We start from the raw sequence: 20247 nt of genomic DNA, 5'->3' as shown, positions 1-20247 counted from the left end.
AACCCCTGAGATATATGTATTCCAAGTATTTTTTAATAAATGTAACGTGTATCAGACAATTGACCATTTGAATTGTCAATCAGAACAATAAGGTGTACATAATACATATTGTATATGTACTTTAACTTTACCACAACTTTTATCTTTTGTCTACTTTTCTCTAATGTCAACAACAATATTGGTACACAATATATTAACAGATATTTTAAATCAATAGTAAATGTTTGTTAAAGTAAAAAAAAAAAATATTATTCAGATAATAATTTGATATTTTATATGTTTTATTTATATTTTATTGTTGATGATTTTTTTCATAAGATTTTATAATGAATTTTAAAGAGAAATTTCTTTAAATTTAGAAAAAAAATATCCACAGTATTTTTAAACTCAATTAATTTTTTAAAAATTGATTTATAAATAAAAATAAATACTGGTTATTGTATACTCATTGAGTGTAGACAATTGACAAACCCAATGAATAACTAACGAATTTATAATGCGTAATTTTATGATAACACATCCGTCAAATATTACTGAGAATCACATGGTCAATTTAATCCTTGTTCATTTAGACATTATCAAAATATTTCATTCAAAGAGCTGAAGAACTTTTAAATTTTGACTAATAACGGATGGACCAAATGATTCAGAATACACTTAGTCTGCTTCTTTGAGTCATAAAATTTTAATCATTATATAAAAATAACTAAATGATTGAAAAGAAAAATTTTACAAAGTCGAAATTTAATATATAAAAACCTTGAGATAAACAATCTCATAATTTTATCAATCTCATTAAAAATTGATTTGATAAAAATCCATAATGACTTGGCTTGGAATCAATTGTCGTTCTCAATAAAATTTAAATGAAAATGCAAAAAAAAAAAAAAAATATATATCATCTCTTTAGCATTCATTGACCGTAACTTATTTCTAACATCGAATAAGCTAGCATTAATAAATGGTTTTATTCAAGTGTGCTTGTTTATGAGGTAAGGCATCATCATTATACAGAGCTAAGACAAAAATAGAAAAATAACCGTGTGGAGGAGGACCAGTAAAACAGTAGAGAAAAGATGCCAAGACAAGCACCACAGTTAGGCTCAGTCAAACTATTGAAGCATTAAAAAAAAAGTAATAATACTAATAATAATTTAGTATATAATTATAATTTTTAAGTTGATTAATAGATAAAAAAAAAAAAATCAATCAATTAAAATCATTGATGTAAAGATGGCAAGAGTGCCAATGAGAACATCAATGAGAAGTCGTGAATCATTAAGTACATCAGCTGGTGTTGATCCAAGAGAAAGAATTGAAGATTGTTGTCGTAAATTAGTTGCATTTATGTGTACACAAGTTGGTGTTGGTGGTCTTGTTGTTGGTTATGCTATTGTTGGTGCATTTGGTTTTATAAGTATTGAAACACAAGAAGAATATCCACATGTATTAAAAATGTTAAAATTACGTAGAAATTATGCTGGTAAATTATGGAATAATACTGTTGCTGATCAACGTATTAATGTATTTAATAAATTAGCATTTGAAAAAAATACTGATATTATATTAGAAGAATTTCAAAATAAAGTTGTTGATGCTGTTAAAGCTGGTTATAATGGTAAAACAGTACAAGAAGTATGGTCATTACCAGCAGCACTTATGTATTGTTTATCAGTATTTACAATGATTGGTAAGAATATTTAATTATTTTTATATATATATTGGTGAATAACTGATTATTTAATTTTATTTTTTATTTATTTTTAAATATAGGATATGGTAATATGGTACCAAGAACACCATGGGGTAAAGGTGCAACAGTTGTCTATGCTATTTTTGGTATACCACTTTATGTACTTTATTTTTTAAATATGGGAAAAGTACTTGCTGGAACATTTAGGTAAATTAAATATATTATTAATAATAAAATTAAATTTTACATAATTATTTTCGAATTTTTTAAGATGGCTGTATCGTTGGTTTCATGAATGTACTGGTAGAAAAAGACCAGGAAGAAGAATAATTGTACCATCAACAGCTTGTCTTTGGGTAATTTCTGGTTATATACTTGCTGGTACAATAACATTTGCACAATGGGAAGGATGGGGTTATCTTGATTCAGCATATTTTTGTGTAACTTCATTGTGTAAAATTGGAATGGGTGATTTTGTACCAGGTGCTAATATTGTAGAAGCTAAAAGTGGTAGTCATATGAAACTTATTATAAATTTTGTTTATTTATTATTTGGTCTTGGATTAGTGGCAATGTGTTATAATCTCATGAGAGAAGATGTACGTGTTAAAGCTAAAGAATTTCGTGAAGATTGTATTGATGCATTTGAAGATTTTCGACAAAGAATGGTTAATTGTTGTCGATCAAATCCAGATTAATACTTTTTTTTTTTAAAACTAATCTAACATTTAATTTTTATGAATTAATTAAAAAGAAAAAAATGTATTACATTATATATATTTAAATATTATCTCAGATAATTTTTAAGATAAATATAATAATTATTATTATTATTACCAGTTGGTAATGTAGAATTTAGTTATGACCATGAGACAGCTGTTTTCAATTCGTAAATTATTATTAAAAAATATTAAATTTCCATGCCCATCTAGAGGTATGTGGTGTGGACAACAAAATAAAAAAATGAATTTACAAGAAACAATTGAAACACTGACACAAGAATGTATTAAATTTCGTAAAACATTAAATTCAATAAGTGAAGAAAAAGAAAAAGAAAAAATTGTACTTAAGCATATTAAAAAGTGGGCAGACAGTGATAATTGTGTCAACAATTTTCAAAAAGGTTAATAAATAAATTTCAATTTTTACTTAATCTTATAATTATCATAATTATTGTGTTATTATAAATTTACTACTACCTAAATACAAATTTATAAACAAATCACGTGATCATTATGTCAAACACATCATCAACAACATCAACAACAACAACAACACCAAACATTCAAGAGCCAATGAACACTGAACATGTAAGCTTGACTGTCAATACACCAAAAATAAAACAAACTCCAGACATGAAGAGATCGTTGAATGCTCCATTGACTGAGGATGAAAAAATAGAAGCCAATAAACTACGAGAATATGAAAAAGAGCTAGATGATGAATTGGCTAAACTTAAAAATGAATTAAATGATGGATCCTCAATGGTGGACACAATGAATGCTCTTCATGAATACAATGACATCAAGGATGCAGCACAAGTTGTTCTAGGTGCAATTGCAACAATGCATGGTGTTACAATTGCCAGTTTACAAAAAGATTTTGATGTACCATGTGACTCATAATAATTCATTGTATTACTCATCAATTATTTGTATTTAAAAATAATGATAATATATTTTGTTAATATTAATAAAAAAAAAAAAAAAATTGTCTTAAACAACGTAATATTGATGGTGTTTTTTTTTTTCTGTTTATTTTATGTCTTAGGATTAGAATGGTTCAATGTATCAAAGGGTCTTTCTATGTCCGAGCATCTGGCTGGGAAAATTGTTGTATTAGACTTTTTCACTTATTGCTGTATCAACTGCATGCATATTTTACCAGATCTTGATGCATTGGAAAAAAAATATACAATAAATGATGGACTTGTTGTTGTTAGTATTATAAAATAATATATTTAATAAATTATTATTTATAGCAATCTTATTATTATTTAATTTAATATAGATTGGAGTTCACAGTGCTAAATTTTCTAATGAAAAAGATTCTGGTAATATTTTATCAGCAGTTCAACGTTATAAAATAGATCATCCTGTTGTTAATGATGCAAAATTATCAATGTGGAGAGACATTGGAATTGTTTGTTGGCCAAGTCTTGTTATTTTAGGTAATTTAAATTGATTTATTTTTATATATAATCTATTTTTTAATTATTAATTATTACATTTTAGGTCCCAAAGCTCAGCCTTTGTTTGTCCTAGTTGGTGAGGGTCATCGTGATGAACTTTTTATTTATACAAAAGTTGCACTATCATATTTTAAATCACAAAAACAAATATCAAATCATGAACTTCCATTGAAACCAGCACAACATTTATTACCAATAACAAGAAATGTACTATTATTTCCTGGTAAAGTAACATCATTTTCATCATCAAATGGTGATAAAATTGTCATTTCAGATACTGGAAATAATAGAATTATAATATCAACTTGTGATGGAAAAGTTGAGGATATAATTGGTGGTTATTCACCAGCTTTTAAAGATGGAAATTATGAAGAAGCACGTTTTAATGCTCCTCAAGGTGTTTGTGTATTAAATGATTATATTTATGTTGCTGATAATGAAAATCATGCAATACGACAAATTGATATGAAAAAAAGGGCTGTTACTACATTAGCAGGTAATGGAAAACAAGGACATGATTATGTTGGTGGTAAAAATGGTAAAGAACAAGTATTATCATCACCTTGGGATGTTGCAATTTATTATCATGAACAAAATGATGGTAAAAAAGTACCAATTATTATGATTGCAATTGCTGGTACTCATCAACTATGGGCATTATTTTTAGAGGATACAATTTGGTGGAAAAATAAAATTTTTAAAAAAGGTACATGTTCAGCAATTGTTGGTAGTGGTAAAGAAGAAAATAGAAATAATTCATATCCTCATGCATCTGGTCTTGCACAACCATCTGGTATAGCTATTGTACAATCCTTAAAAGCAATTTTTTTTGCTGATAGTGAAAGTAGCTCAATAAGAAGAGTACATTTACAAGATGGTAAAGTTAGTGCTGTTGCTGGTGCTGATAGAAATCCATCTGATTTACATAATTATGGTGATATTGATGGAATAAAATTTACAGCAAAGCTACAACATCCACTTGGTGTAACATGGTGTGATAATGAAAATAAAATTTACGTTGCTGATACATATAATGGAAAAATTAAATGTGTTGATCCAGATGGTAAATGTACAACTGCATTTGGTGCTGGTAAACCATCAAAAGATTTTACATTTAATGAACCAAGTGGTTTAACAATACTTCCTACATCTGGTGATCTTATTGTTGCTGATACAAATAATCATTGTATTAAAATAATTAATAGAAAAGACAAAAAAATATCTATTTTATCATTAACATTACCAGAAACTTGTGAAAGTATTCCGGAAAAATTATTTGAATTTCCAGTTGAAATAAGTAATGAAGAAGCACGTTTAAAAATATCATTTGATCCAAAATTTACTGATGGTATTAAATTTAATTCTGATGCACCACAAACTTGGTCAATGATTTTACCTGATGATTGGAGTAATAAAAAAATTAATGGACGTTTTGGTTCATCAATTGATGTAACAATTCCAAAAGAAAATACTCAAAGACAAATACATATCATATTGAATTTAATTGTTTGTAAAACAGATGAATGTATACCAAAAAAACTAAAAATTATTCTTGATTTATCTAGAAAATCAAATGGTCCAGCAGAGATTAATGTGCAAAAAGAATTACTCATTAAATAGTAATCTTTTTTGAAGAATTATATTCACATCTAGCTAAAGAAAAAAAATCAAAACAATTGGCCTTCTAGAATAAGTTGATGTCCTTTTTTTTTTTATCTTTCTATCTACTTACAGTATCGCACAACGTATAATTTAACATTTTAATTTCTAATATTAACGAGAATTTAATGAGAATGGGTTGCTTGCTAAATAATAATCAACGAAAAATATTAATATTTTTAAAACCAAAAAAAAAAAAAAATATGTATTTTTAATTGCACAATATAATAATTGAAATAAAAAAATAATAAAGAAATAAAAACTAAAAATTTTATATTTTTTTTATGATAAAGGAGAAAGTGTAGAAAAATTTAATCTACATTTATTATATTTTACTGGATTAATTTTGTTGTATAATACAATTTGACAAAGATAAGAAAAAAATGATAATAAGATTTAATTTCACTTTAACACCCTGATTTTATTATCTAACATTTATTTTATTTACGACTGATTTCCAAGATTTAGAAAAAAAAAAACCATCACAAAAACAATTAAATTGGATAAATGTTAATAATCAATTATTCCTTGCTCAAGTATCTTTGGGTCAATTTTTTCACAATCAATGACAATATAAAAATGATGTAATAATAACAAGCCTTATATATTTCACAACTGTTAAAAATATATATCAATTATATAAATTTTGACACAATAATTTAAATTAAAACAAAAATACAATGAATAAATTATCATCATTTTTACAGTCTCTAAAAAAAAAAGAGACAGTAACGGTAAAGACAAGAATTTTACACATAAAGTTCCGTTTTTGACTAAAAAAAAATTGATGACTCAAGATTCCATTAATTTCCTTTATTAGAATAAATTTATAAATATTCAAAAATCATTTAAATTTCTCTCTCAAATAAAATAAAGAACTCTTTCCTTTGCTAAATAATTATATCCGCAAGTACAACAAGAGACTAACATCCACTCATAGAAAATAAAAAGAAAAAAAAATGTCAAAGTGTCAGTAAACATAAGTGTAAAATAGATACAAGAATAAATACAAAAGATAAACGGTGAAGTAAATAATAAAAAAAAAAAAGTAAAAAAATTTATGTAAAAACACTCAAGTGATCAGTTGAAAATAGCTGTACAATAATCTAGACAATCATACGTGTTTGACATTACAAAAAAGCTCGTGTTGCTTGAAGTAAATCTATTAATCTACTTGGCAATGTATTTTTATTTTTTATATTTTTATATATAGAATTTTTTATTTCAAAAATATATAACATATAAAAAATAAGGAATTAACACACGCGCATTAATAAATCCACGTATTTTTTTTTATATATATATTTTCAAAATAAATAAATAAAAAATATAAAAATAACTTGATGTGAAAATGAATTTAATACTCCCGTTTTTTGATGCGTGTATCACAAACAGGTATACGCACATAATGTTAAGGGGCGCCACACCGTGTAAATATGTGAATTCCCGGTGTCTATATCAGCTGGTTAATTAATGATCAGTCTTCTATGCACATTTGTGTATAGTTATACTTATACAATTATACAAAATTTAAATAATAATAATATTTTTCATGTAATATGCTCAACATCACTAACGGGAGAGACAACTTCAACGGAAACGGAAATTGTTGCATGAGTCTTTATTTAATATTTTTTTTTTTTTTATTCTGTTAATTTTATGAAAATAATAAAAATATAAATTACTGTGTCTTTTATATAATTATTATATTTTTTTTTTTAAGTTTGAAATAATCTGATGCTTCATATTAATTTTATCATTTTTTTTTTATTTAAATATTTATTGCTGTTATTATTTGAGGCATTAATCTTTTTCGATCCCACAATACACTTACAAGGATTCTTGTCTTGAGTCTCTGATTGATGGAAAAATACTGGAAAATTTTTATTGCATTTCTATGTTTTTAGTTTTTTAAAAAGATAAGCTTTTTGATAAAAAAAAATCAATCGATATATCATTCACAGGAAATATACTACAAACAAATTTAAGAGTAAAAAAAATATCTTGATATATTTTTATTTTTCTAGAAACAAAATTAAAAATACTAAAATGTTTTATTTACACTTGATATATTTTTTTTTGACATAATGAAATGTATATATTTCTTTTTTAAAATAACAGGCCTTTCCAATCAAATGATGGTAATAAATTAAATTAAACACACAAGTAGATATATCGAAACTCCATGAAAATTTTAATGATTGAATATTATTAAGTTTAACGAGTTTATTAATATTTTTTTTTCGTTGTTGAGTAATATATTTCATTTTTTTTTTTTTCAAGTTAATTTCATTCAATCACTCAAGATAATTGATATTATCATAAAAAGAAAAAAAAAAAAATTAAGAAGAAGAAAATAATTTTACTTAGAAATATACTTGCAACACTTAATTTGATTGAATGGGTATTGTAGTAATAAAATGTCGACAATGACGAAGCAAATAAAAAAATAATACTTGGAAATTGCCCAGCAACAAAACCAGTAGGCAATAAAAATTAACAAGAGATTATAAATTTTTTTGTTTCTCAAATATGAAAGAAACAAAAATTTCGTTAAAAAGCTTTTGATAAAAATTTGTCAGTATTATAGTATTGCTCTGTATTAATCATCATGTTATGATAATGAGGATGATGCTATTAAGACAAGTATTGTCTATAACAATAAATAAAACAAAAGCAGTTAAAAGTACAAAAAAAAAAAAAAACAGTTAAAAATGGGCCAGGCAAAGTTGAATTTATTCTTTGCATACTAAGCAGTTGCAAAAAAAAAAAAAGAAAAAAATCTCATTCACAATATATAATTTGTATGTGTAAGTTAACACATAATATGTATATAAGGGTTATTCAAAATCATGTCAAGTTTTATTGGAAGTTTTGTTAGCACGTATTGACCTGTTTGCCTGGTACCCTTGTTGCACTAGTTATTTCTTTTAAATATTTTCATTTTTTATTTATTATTTATTCTGACATATATTGACATCATCACTAACATCTTTATATACATCATTATATACTTTGAACTTAGAGGAAAAAATAGACAGATTAACTCAGTATAAATTCAGCCTATTGGCAAAGACATACATTTGTAAGGTGACCTGAGACAAAAGTGGACACCGTTATGTCTGGACTTTGTTCTCACGAACAAGACAAACAACCATACTGACACCAAAAATATTTAAAAAAAAAAAAAAACGAGAAAAGAAATTACTAGTTATTATCAAATCAGTTTATTTTTTTTTTTATTTATTGGTGACCTTTGTTTTTTCTTTCTTTTAATTTTTATTCATGATATTTTTTACTCTCATTACCGGTCGACATTTAAAGCAACCACATGAAAAAAAAAAAATTGTCAAAAATAATTATCTGCAAACGTCAGATTTAATAATCAATTTGTGATATTTTTTATTTTTATTTTTTCCATCACTGTCACTGTGATGTGTGTGACACTGTCAGGGACATGTGGTACCTGTGCACAATTATGCACTTGACCATAGCAAACCACATTTTTATGTGAATACATGCATTTATTTAAAATCATTAAAATAATTTAAATAAATTTAAAAAATAATTGCTATTTGTTTATTTTATTTATTTTTATTTAAACTACACCTGTCTATTATATTTAGAATTATTCTATTTGTATTTTTAATTAATTCATTCATTTAATCGATGACGTAATTGATGATTCAAGTGAGTGTTATCAGTGCGTAGAATTATATTATCAAGATTGAAAATAGTATTATGATATTTGTCGAGAGTTTGCGCATTCAGGATCAGTGATGCTTGAAGTGAAGATTTATTTACTTTCTGAATAAAGTCTGACATTGGTGTTAAGTCACGCGTTAAATACGATGTTTTTCATACTTTTTTTTTTTTTTTTTAACCATAATATAACGGATTTTTTGTCAATTTAAAAAAAAAAAATTTGAGTAAATATATCAAAGTGAAATTATCATGTTGATGAAAATTGTTAAATGCATTTATTATTTTTTTTTGTTGAAAATATTTATAGATAAATTTTTATTATTTATAGATAAATACGTGGGAAGTTTACTAATTTATTTCTATTAATAAAAGTGATATTTATTTATTATTATTACTATGAGAGCTGGCGAAAGAAGAGTTGAATGTTTTTACATCTTCGTGATGACTACTGGTACCGGAATAATATTCTGCAAGGTTGGACAGGCGTGTCTGAATCAACTTATCCATGATGCTTTGTTTTATTTTTATTTTTTTACTTTACTTTTTTTTTTTTGTATTGCTTGCCATTTGAGTGGCACTAAACATACCCTAGTAATGTCGCATCATGGCAACCAACAAGGTAGAAAAACATCCGGTGTTATTTCCCTTAGAAATTTAATGCTATTTTTTACATTTAAAGGACAAAAACAAAATTTAAATTTAAATATTATTCCAATCTAATATAAATTTAGATAAAATTTCATTATATTTCTTCATTTGGAAGGCCACGTAAATATACTAGAAAGTAAATGAAAAAAAAAAAAAAAAAACCTTTTTATTTCTTAAAATTTTCATTATTTCGTTAACCCTTATAATTATACAGTTTATAAAACTGATTAATACAATTTTATGTAATCATTAGTTTAAATTGAAAGTAAACTCAATTCATAAAAAAAAATTCAAGTTCATGGTTGTCAATGTATAACAACAACATTCATAAATTATTTAAATGAAAATTGAAATTGAATTTAAATATAAATATAATTTATATTTTTTAATTAAAAAAAAAAATAAATAAAATTATAATTTTATATTAAATCAAAATGTTAAATAATATATTTTCAAAATAAATTTTTTTCGAAATTTTTCAATAAGTCAAGTGAATGTACAAAAAAAAAATATAAATAAATTAAAAAAAAAATCCCTCTTGACGTGATTTAATTCATCCCCTTCCATTTGCACAAAATATCCTCCCACCCTTTTTGTAATATATAAACTCTCTATCAAACTCCCTTCTTTAACTCCTTTTTTCATAAAATGAGGGTCCCTTGTGTTGTATTGGTCAGGCAAAGACACATCAACTGTTGTACGCAAACAGCTTCAAAGACAACTTTTATAACGATTTGACTTTGGAGGGACTCACCTACATATATATACATTAACACACAGACAACAAAACACCGGTTACCATTCGTTCTTGTTCCCCATCGTCATAATTATCATCACTACCATCATCATCATCACCATCATCATCATTATCATTACCATCATCGGGTCTGTCCGTGTCGGCCAAGGGTATCCCAACAATTCAACTCACAGTGCACGATTATCTGGGGTACGGGCTGGTCACACAGGTGCTTCACAATTCACAACTGTGTTCAAGTATATAACCATTCAATTTATCATCACAACTCATTTGATTATCAATCAGATGTCATCCAATTAACGCGAGTGACTTTATAAAATCAAATTAAAAAAATAATTCAATGAAAAAAAATTAATAAATAGGAAAAAAAAGTGATAAAATTAAATAGAAAAGATAAAATATAAAAGGGAAAAAAAATAAGAGTCAGAAGAAGAAGAGGAATCTCATCTCTCTGACCGTAGAACTTACAACGGGGTCACTACCCTTCGTCCAGTGGCAAGGCCAACCACAACGATCTCACGTTCTTCGATCAACTCTGAGACTCAACAGAAATAATATAATAATTTTCAAGTTGATATTTTAATTTTTTTTTTTTTTCCATATTTAAAGATAATTGTTATAATTTAAATATATACCTTGAGACAAGAGGAAATATATAATAAAAAAAAAAAATCATTCGTGATTTTTATACAAGTGATTTTTGACAGGTATGCCGAGGTAATCTTCACAAAATAAAAATCAAAAGATAAAAAAAATGTAAGTAAAAATTAATTTTATATAAAATTATTTTTAACCCTATCTTTTTATATTTAATTTTATTATTTGTAATTAAAAATTTCATGTGAATAATTGTATTTTTTTATTTTTTTTATTGATTTTTTTTTTATAAATTAAATTTATTATTACAATGTGGGTGGAAGTTGCACCACCCAACAGCCAACATAAAACTTGTATATAAATTTGGAATGATTTTTTTTTTTAAATTAATTTTATAACATTATTTTAATAAAAAAAAAAATATTAAAATCTTATAAATGTATAAAATAAGAATATTAATTTTGGACGAAAATTTTTTTTTCAACTTATATTGTTTTTACTGTAAATTTTTATGAATATGTACATTTAAAATTACCATAAAAATAAATCTATACAAATTTACATGTGCCTACGGGATTTAACCCAAATTTTAGTATGACGTGTTTCGTTAAAGTATTCAGTATTTTGTTTGCGCTTACAACACACAATAAGTCAAATATTAACGACTCGAATCGAACTATTAGAAGAATAAAGAAAAAAAAGGTATTTTAAATTAAAAAAAAAAAACCTATTTGTATACATACCGGGTCGAACAATGACACGGATTTTCGAATGAAAAGCCATGGAAAAAATTCCTTTTTTTTTATATATATCGATACAATGTTTTAGTCATTGACCACAACTTGAAAAAAAAAAAAAACAAAAAAATCCTCAAAGTTCCTCCTTGTGTATATATTTATTTTTTAATTTTTTTTTTATTTTTATTGTGTAACTCAGGGAACTGAATGAATTCACATAACGGTATTGGAAACGGTCCAGCTTATATACATCTACTCAATATCTCTATCCTCAGGTCACAGCTTCCAAATTCCTTGAACAATTTCATCTAAAAATTCTTCACTTTATTTTCACACTTGTGCATATACATCGTGGGTGTTTTGTATGTACTCGATAATTTAACATTTGTATTTCTACATTGTTTACAATTTAAATTCTAGCATAATTTTTCTAGCATAAATAGAATCAAAAAAAAAAAATGAATGAAATATTTTTGTATATCAATTTTATGATGAAATTATCATAACTAATTTTTATATTTTAATTTATATTTATTCCAAGAAGAAAAGTATTTTTAATTAAATGATCATGCAATTCTACTTACACAAGATTAATTACACATTTAAAAAAAAAAAAAAAAATCTTAATACATAAATTAAGAAAAAAGTGACCTTTTAATTTCAACAATCTTTTTTTTTTTTTTTTTCATGAGTTAATTTTGTATGTAAAAAAAACGAAATCATTTTAATATCTAGTCTGAGATTTGATGGATTTATTATACGCGACAATTATGTATTAAAAAAAAAAAAAAAATTAACCTTTCTCTCATTTGAAAATCAGATTACATCTTGCGATTACACACCTGTATTATATACCTCATCGAATATTATATATCCGGCGTGACTTGATCTCGTAATATCAATCATAATCTTGAATTTTAATAAAAAAAAAATTGACCATGAATTATTAGCTCGTTATCTCAATTAAAAATAATGATTAAATAATTTTCTTGATTTTAAAATGAATCTATAATTATACTGATGATTATTATTTCAAATTTTATCTATTAACTATTTTTTTTCTTTATCAAACAAAAATTAAAATCAAAATAAATTTTTTTAGCATATTGTAAATATTATACAATAAAATTTAATTTATTTTCAAGTTAAAAATAAGATGTTGTTATTATTTTTTTTTTGTTAAATGCAAGGTGCATGATAAAAATTAAAATTTAAATAAAAAAAAATTAACTAACGGTGTTGATGAATGATGTATTTAATGGTGTATAGATACTGATAATAATGAGTGATAATTTATTAGAAAATAATATTATGGTAATAATATAAAATATCTTAAAAATAAACTCATGAGATTATTAACATACCCGGTACCTGTCAACTGTTTATTTTTTGAGTCACCTGAATCAAGACCTAATGCAACCATAATAATCTTCAAAAACCGGTTTAAATGTTCCATATCATATAATATGCACGAAAGACAGTTTTTTTTTTTTTTTTAGGACCGTTTTCTTTCTCCCTAATTTTTTATCTTCTTCACATTCTTTAGGTCAGTAGACCTGTTCGTGTGATCGTTGACCCAGGCTTTGGAAAATAAAAAAAAAAACTTTTAAGAATAAGAATGAGAAAATAAAAAATGAATTTAAATCGAGAGGAAAAAAAATTCCGATAGATACAAATATTTATTTTTAATTTAATGGTTTTTTATATTTTATAAATTGATAATAAAATAGGAAAATTCAATTAAGGATATTTTATAGTTTTGAGATTAAGTGTACGTATTTTTCTATTTTTAAATGGAAAAAATAATATATAGAAAATAAAAATAAATGAATTAAGTGTCGTTTGTAATATATATTTAAAAATTTAGGTGTACAGGTTTAACATTATAGTGTCTGGTGTGTTGAGTGTACAGACTGTCGGGCTTTTTCATGCATACCTTGTTGCTGACACGAGCGTGTCTGAATTTGGATCGTGTCATGCATGATGCGACTACTAAATAATTTGACATTGGATATATATAATATATAAGCAGATTTATAAACCACAAATTGGTCAACGACTTGTGTACACGTGCATACACCTGTCGATTGTAAAAAAATCATTACTTAATTGACAAATTTATATTTTTTTTTTTTACAGCAAAATGAGAAGAATCATAAACTACATGTTGCTCTTGACATTTCTCTCGGGAGTAAAATTTCAATCGGCATTAAAACTTCCAATTGAAGATGAGAGATTTCATAATTCAGAAAAAAATTTAAGATCAAGGTCAGAAAAATAAAAAATTTACTATTAAAATTCATAAACTTATGAATATTTTATTTTTTTAAATATATATTAAATGAAAATTTAAATTTTAGGCTGATTACATCAATGCCGATGTTTTTGAATGAAGAAAAAATAAATAATTATGATGATGAAAATATATCAAAACGTACAATTCGTTCTTCTGAATTACCTGCATCACCAGCAGTACTTCTTCGACCTGATAAATTTCAATTTTATACATTTAATCAAAGAGGCGATGTAATTACAAAACAAATGACTGAACAACAAATACAAAGTTTAATTGCTGCTGGTGGTGGACATTTACCAATGGAAATTCATGAGCCTCAAAAAGCTGGTGATGTTCCATTAGGAGGTTTAAAGGTAAAAAATTTAAAAATCATTTTTATATTAACACGCATGTAATACAAAAAAATATAATTAAATTATTTTTAGGTTGCTGATGTTGTGCGAAATGTTCAGAATGTATTGAGTAGTGAGTTAAATAAACCAACACCAGTTATAACTTCAATGCCAACAATTCCTGGTCATGCAAATTCCGATTGGAGTAGTATATTACCCTCAATTTTATCTGGTGACATGGAGACTATTTCATCAGGTGAACAAAGTATGACGATTGTCACTGAAACGCCAGAAATAATATCGATAAATCCAATCGAACCACAAAGTGTACAAAAAAATAATGGAATGTCATCGAGTAATGATAATAAATTTGAAGAGAAACCAATGATTCAAGTACCGGTTATAACGGTAGATGAACTACCAAATCGTCAATCTCTATCTAATATCAGTTACCAACACGAAAAAGAACAGTCAACTAATGGTCCAATATTTGAAAAATTAAATACCATTTCAGCTTCTCAATTGAAGGATCAGCAAAAGCTTAATAATACAATTTTAACATCAATGAAAAATACATCAGTACAAAATCAAATGACAGATGCTTCTGAAATTATTGATCAATCAATTAAATATATTTCAACAAATAACGCAACTTTAGAAAATAAAAATAATACAATCATTGATGCTCTGACAGATACCAACTCAATGTCAATCAAAGTTCCTGTTAATGAAGATGAGATAAAAACCCAAGAAATATTAAAACCAAAACCTGATATTGCAAAACCTGTTTCAATTAAAAATGATAACAAAATTATGCCAAATGAGACTGTGAAAGTTAATCAAACAGAAAATATAAAACTTGATACTGTAAAATTATCAGATAATGACAAAATAACAAGTGAAATTAAAAAACCAATTGAAGTTTTAAATGATATTAAAAATACATCAATTAATACTGATATTTTAAATGATACATTTATTAAACAAACAACTGAATTTAATGTAGAAATAACAACAATTGTGCCAGTTAAAAATATATCTGAACAGACAGGTGAAAAAATTGTAACGGAAGTTTCAACAAAAGCAACTGATACACCAAATATTCCAATAGTACTACTTTCAATTATTCAAACGAGTGACAAGAAAAATATGACAAATGAGACGTTAAAATCTTCAACAACTGAAAAACCGGAAGTTGAAATAACCACAATATATTCAACACCAATTACAACAACGGTAAAAATTGATATTCCCACAACAACCTTGACATCTATAACAACCACTCCCAAAGTTGATGTTACTACTGGTACTATTTCTGTTACTGAACCTGTAAAATTAATTCAAGAAGATACAAAAGTAGAAATGACAAATCCAGCAGTTGAAACTAAAACTAAAAAACCACAAATATTATTAACAACTAAAGAAGCAATAATTGATTTTACAACAGAAAATCCATCAACTACTGAAGCAATAAAAACATTTACGACTGTAACACAAACTGAAGAAGCATCAACCACAATGTCAAGTGAATTTATTTCATCTACAGATGCCACATTGATTAATCTTGTATCTTTAAATTCAACAAAAATTCCACTCAACCCATTACCAATTGATTTAGCTGATTCACTTTCAAGTATGATTTCACAAATATCAAAAGATGTTCCTGTTGTAGTTACATCTCTTGATAAAAATAAAACTGATATACCAATGGCTGATTTAACAAATAAGTTTGCAGATATTATGCAAGAAAAAACAACAATAAAAGAAGAAATATCAACAACAGAAATTCCTACAACAGTAAAATATTCATTGAATGATAATGCAAATAAGTTTGCAAATATTATGCAAGAAAAAACAACAATAAAAGAAGAAATATCAACAACAGAAATTCCTACAACAGTAAAATATTCATTAAATGATAATGTTAAAGAAATTTTGTCAATTAAAAATACGACAAGTAGTACTATTGAAGAGACAACTACTGTACAACCAACTACACTTGATGCTGTTATTACAACAACAGAAAAAACTTCAATGAAAATTAAAGAACAAAATTTAAATGACACAACTGATTTTAAAATACAAAGTATAAATATTGAAAAAGTATCGTTAATTAATGAAAATAATAAAAATATATTAAAAGATATAGTAACAGTTAAATCAGTGGTTGATGAAGAATCAACAGAAACACCAATTGTTCGTATTGACGTGATGGAAACAAAGCCAGATACAATAGTCAAGAAAAATATCACTGAGAGCGTTGGTAATTTAACTGAATCACCACTTGTTAGAATTCAAATAAAAGAATCAATTTCAACGATACATCAATTATTGGAATCATCACCAATTGTCACGAGTACACCAGCTGTGGAAATTTTAACAATGCCAACAAATGGTGCAGCTAATAATATAAGTAGTGGACTAATTGCTGGATATCCAAGTAATGAGACAACCTTACTCAATTTAAAACCATCTGAAAATGTAAAATTGGAATCAAAAGAAGATACTGATAGTTATTTAGATACAGCAACTTCTACAACAGCGAATGTTTATGACAAAAAAAACTTGTCAATATTTGATTTAATTGAAAAATATGAAGCTACAACAGAAAAAATTCAAATTGATCCAGATACAACAGAGTTTACAATGCAAAAAATTGAGTTTGATCAGTTGCCAATTTCAAAAAATAAGCCTAGCTTATCAACAACAACAACAACAACTGAAAAAATAGAAAAAGAAAAAAATAAAATTGACAACACAACAGTAGAAATAACAACTGAAAGTTTTAAAAATTCTACAGAAATTTCAATAATAAAAAATTCGACAACAGCACAACTTATTGAAAATATTAAAAGTACTGATGAAAATTTAAGTTCTTCGTCGTTCAATCTTCTTCCAGTAACATCAACAGAATTGCCAAAAATAGAAAATATTGTTTTAAAAAATACAACTCCAGTAGTTGAATCAACGACTGTTATGTTTTTGGAAATATTAAATTCAACAATGAGCAATATTAAAAATGATACAAAAACAGTTGAAGTGTTGCCTATGACAACAATAAAACCTTTAAATTTAAATGCTTCAGTTGTTCGAGTTGATACTACTCCTGAAATTCAAACGATTGAACTTTTAAATTCAATGAAACCAACAGCACCAAAAAAATCAGATACAAATGATACTTTGATAAGTGTAAATGATGAATCAAAAATTAAAGTTGATCAAACTACAGTAAAAGGAAATAAATTACAAACAACACAGCCATCAGTATCATCAACAACTTCATATGTAAATGATTCATATAAAAAATTGGGTGAAACTCATGCTGTACTCAACAAATCATCAAGCACAACATCTTCATCCTTGGAAAAAATACCATCAAGTTATTCTACAGATATTCCATTAAAAGTAAAAGATCAGAAAAAAGATTCAAGCATGGAATTATTAGAAATTATGTTGCCAAATAAAATTTCTACAAATTTAAAACCATCATCATCATTAGCTGATAATATATCATCACAAACAATTAAGCCAGAAACAACAACAAAGCTAGCAGAATTAATAAAAATAAATGAATCTGCAAAAATTCCATTGGAATCAGAAAAATGGACTTTAATACCTCAAAAACCACTAACAGGTTTAATTAAAAATGGAAATTATGGTGGTAAAATAAATAATAAAAAACCAATTGAAGCTGTTATTGAAAAAGAATCAAAAAAACCAACAAGTGAGACTGAAATTTTACAGCTATCATTGGATCATGCAACAACAGCAGAAAGTTTAGATACAAGTGTTAAAAATTTAGATAATGATGTATTATATTTTACAAATTTATGTAATGATCTTGCATTTACATTTTGGACAGCAACAAATCAAGGTTTAAGTAATGCAAGATCTCTGGCATTATCACCATTTGGTATGACAAGTATGCTTGCAATGGTATTTTTAGGTGCACGTGGTCCAACATCAGATAAAATGAATGATATTCTTAAACTTGATGATGTTGCATCATTTAATCCTCATCTTGTTTTTCAAAATGTAACTGATTCATTGAGTATTGCACGTAAACAAGGTATTGCAAATGCTGCATTTGTTAGAGAATTATTTGCTGATAGACTTAAAGTTAGAAAATTAATGCCATTTTATAAAGAACAAGCACAACAATTTTATGATGGTTCAGTTGCTGAAGTAAATTTTGCAACAATAAGTGATCTTGCAAGAAGAAGAACAAATTTAATGATTAGACAACAAACTGGTGGAAGAATTAAAAATTTTGTTAGTGATAATATTGTATCATTAAAAGCTCCACTTGCTGCATTATCTGCTAATGTTTTTCAAAGTGATTGTAATGATGTTGATGCAAGTTCTGAAGGACGTGATGGTGAACTTTATTTTGCTGTATCACCAGCAATTAGACAAAGAAAATTAATTCCAGTACCATCAGTTGTATGGAGAAAAGGTGTTTATGCTGGTTATGAACCAGGTTTAGATGCAACAGCTGTATCATTAGGTGGTCCAGAAAAATTAATTTCAACAATATTTGTTATACCTGGACAACAAGGATTTACTGCATCTGGTGATAATTTAGAATTACTTGAAGAAAGACTTATCAGAGAAGCTACACATGATGGTGCATGGAATAAAATTCTTAAAGTTATTATTCCAAGACCTGGAATTGAACTTCAATTACCAAAATTCAGTCATAAAAGTATTATCAATGCTACATCAGCACTCAAGAGAATGGGCTTGGAAGAATTATTTGATAAACATGCTAATCTCAAAGGAATTAATGGTGTTGGAGCTGATTTACATCTTTCAGATGTTTTACAGGTAAATTTTATTTATTATTTACATGAATAATTTTTAATTGAGCTTAAATCTTTTATAATATTTTTGTTTTTATTAATTGTTACAGATGAATCTCTTTAGTACTTGTGGTGATGAAAATATTATGAATAGTAAAAATCATGTTGAAGTTTATCCTGGTACACCACAAAGAAATATTCGTTTTCTCAAATCCGAGAAAGAAGATGAATTTGATTACAATGAAAATAGTGAAGAAGAAAAAGATGATGTACTTTTATCAAGACCAGTACGACAAACTGATGAATCAGAAAAACCAAGAATAAAATTAGACAGGCCTTTCCTTTATTTTGTACGACACAATCCAACTGGTTTAATTCTTCATATGGGTCGTTTTAATCCAAGACTTTTACCATAAATAAATCCCATAAATTTGCTCATATTAAATATAAATTTTTTTTTTTAATTTTAATTTTAAATCAAATGATAATAATTGAGATTATTTTAAAAAGCCAACGACATTTTTTTTTTATGTCTTTTATACAAATAGATTTTAAAAAAGTAACAAAATAATAATAGAAAAAAAAAAAAAAAAAAAGATCTTGATCATGGTTCAAACAATCATACAGTAAATTTTTTTTTGATATATAAAAACGTGAATGTTTGAACGCTGATCGAAATCGAAAAATAAATTTTATTGCTAAATTTTTTTGTTTTTTCTTTTAACAATATTTCTTTGAGAAATAGATAAAATTTAAAAAAATGAAAAAAAAAACCATTTATTATTAATTAATATAGATATTTTAACCATCAAGTATTAATAATTTGGTTT

The 20247-nt window shown here is 25.7% G+C and overlaps 4 protein-coding genes across 6 annotated transcripts; all 4 read left to right on the top strand.

Moving 5' to 3' along the window:
- The first annotated feature begins 1084 nt into the window (after positions 1-1084).
- On the top strand, positions 1085-3421 carry LOC122848812 (two pore potassium channel protein sup-9). The gene is made up of 3 exons (XM_044147155.1): positions 1085-1690; positions 1774-1900; positions 1965-3421. The coding sequence occupies exons 1-3, from the start codon at positions 1234-1236 to the stop codon at positions 2389-2391; spliced, it is 1011 nt and encodes a 336-aa protein (XP_044003090.1). The 5' UTR covers positions 1085-1233; the 3' UTR covers positions 2392-3421.
- LOC122848810 (NHL repeat-containing protein 2) lies at positions 2555-5814 on the top strand. Its single transcript, XM_044147152.1, has 4 exons — positions 2555-2816; positions 3464-3630; positions 3704-3863; positions 3928-5814. Exons 1-4 carry the CDS (start codon positions 2555-2557, stop codon positions 5502-5504), a joined length of 2166 nt encoding a protein of 721 aa, XP_044003087.1. The 3' UTR covers positions 5505-5814.
- LOC122848818 (DNA repair protein SWI5 homolog) lies at positions 2929-3318 on the top strand. Its single transcript, XM_044147161.1, has one exon. The coding sequence runs from the start codon at positions 2929-2931 to the stop codon at positions 3316-3318; it is 390 nt and encodes a 129-aa protein (XP_044003096.1).
- Positions 5815-10571: 4757 nt separating the features above from the next.
- Positions 10572-19931, top strand: LOC122848808 (mucin-17). Of its 3 annotated transcripts, none has more exons than XM_044147148.1 (6): positions 10573-11223; positions 11361-11409; positions 14127-14255; positions 14348-14636; positions 14709-19442; positions 19528-19931. In XM_044147148.1, exons 3-6 carry the CDS (start codon positions 14131-14133, stop codon positions 19831-19833), a joined length of 5454 nt encoding a protein of 1817 aa, XP_044003083.1. In that variant the 5' UTR covers positions 10573-11223; positions 11361-11409; positions 14127-14130; the 3' UTR covers positions 19834-19931. The 3 variants fall into 3 exon arrangements, with proteins under 3 accessions (XP_044003084.1, XP_044003083.1, XP_044003085.1); XM_044147150.1 differs by having other exon boundaries at positions 10573-11409; positions 14709-16350; positions 16453-19442; XM_044147149.1 differs by having other exon boundaries at positions 10572-11409; positions 14709-19436; positions 19522-19931.
- Positions 19932-20247: the final 316 nt, after the last annotated feature.

This window comes from Aphidius gifuensis, linkage group LG2 (assembly GCF_014905175.1).
Source record: "Aphidius gifuensis isolate YNYX2018 linkage group LG2, ASM1490517v1, whole genome shotgun sequence".
Taxonomy (NCBI): Eukaryota; Metazoa; Arthropoda; class Insecta; order Hymenoptera; family Braconidae; genus Aphidius; species Aphidius gifuensis.
Note: the sequence above shows the minus strand (reverse complement) of the source record. Positions and strands in the feature narration are given on the sequence as shown.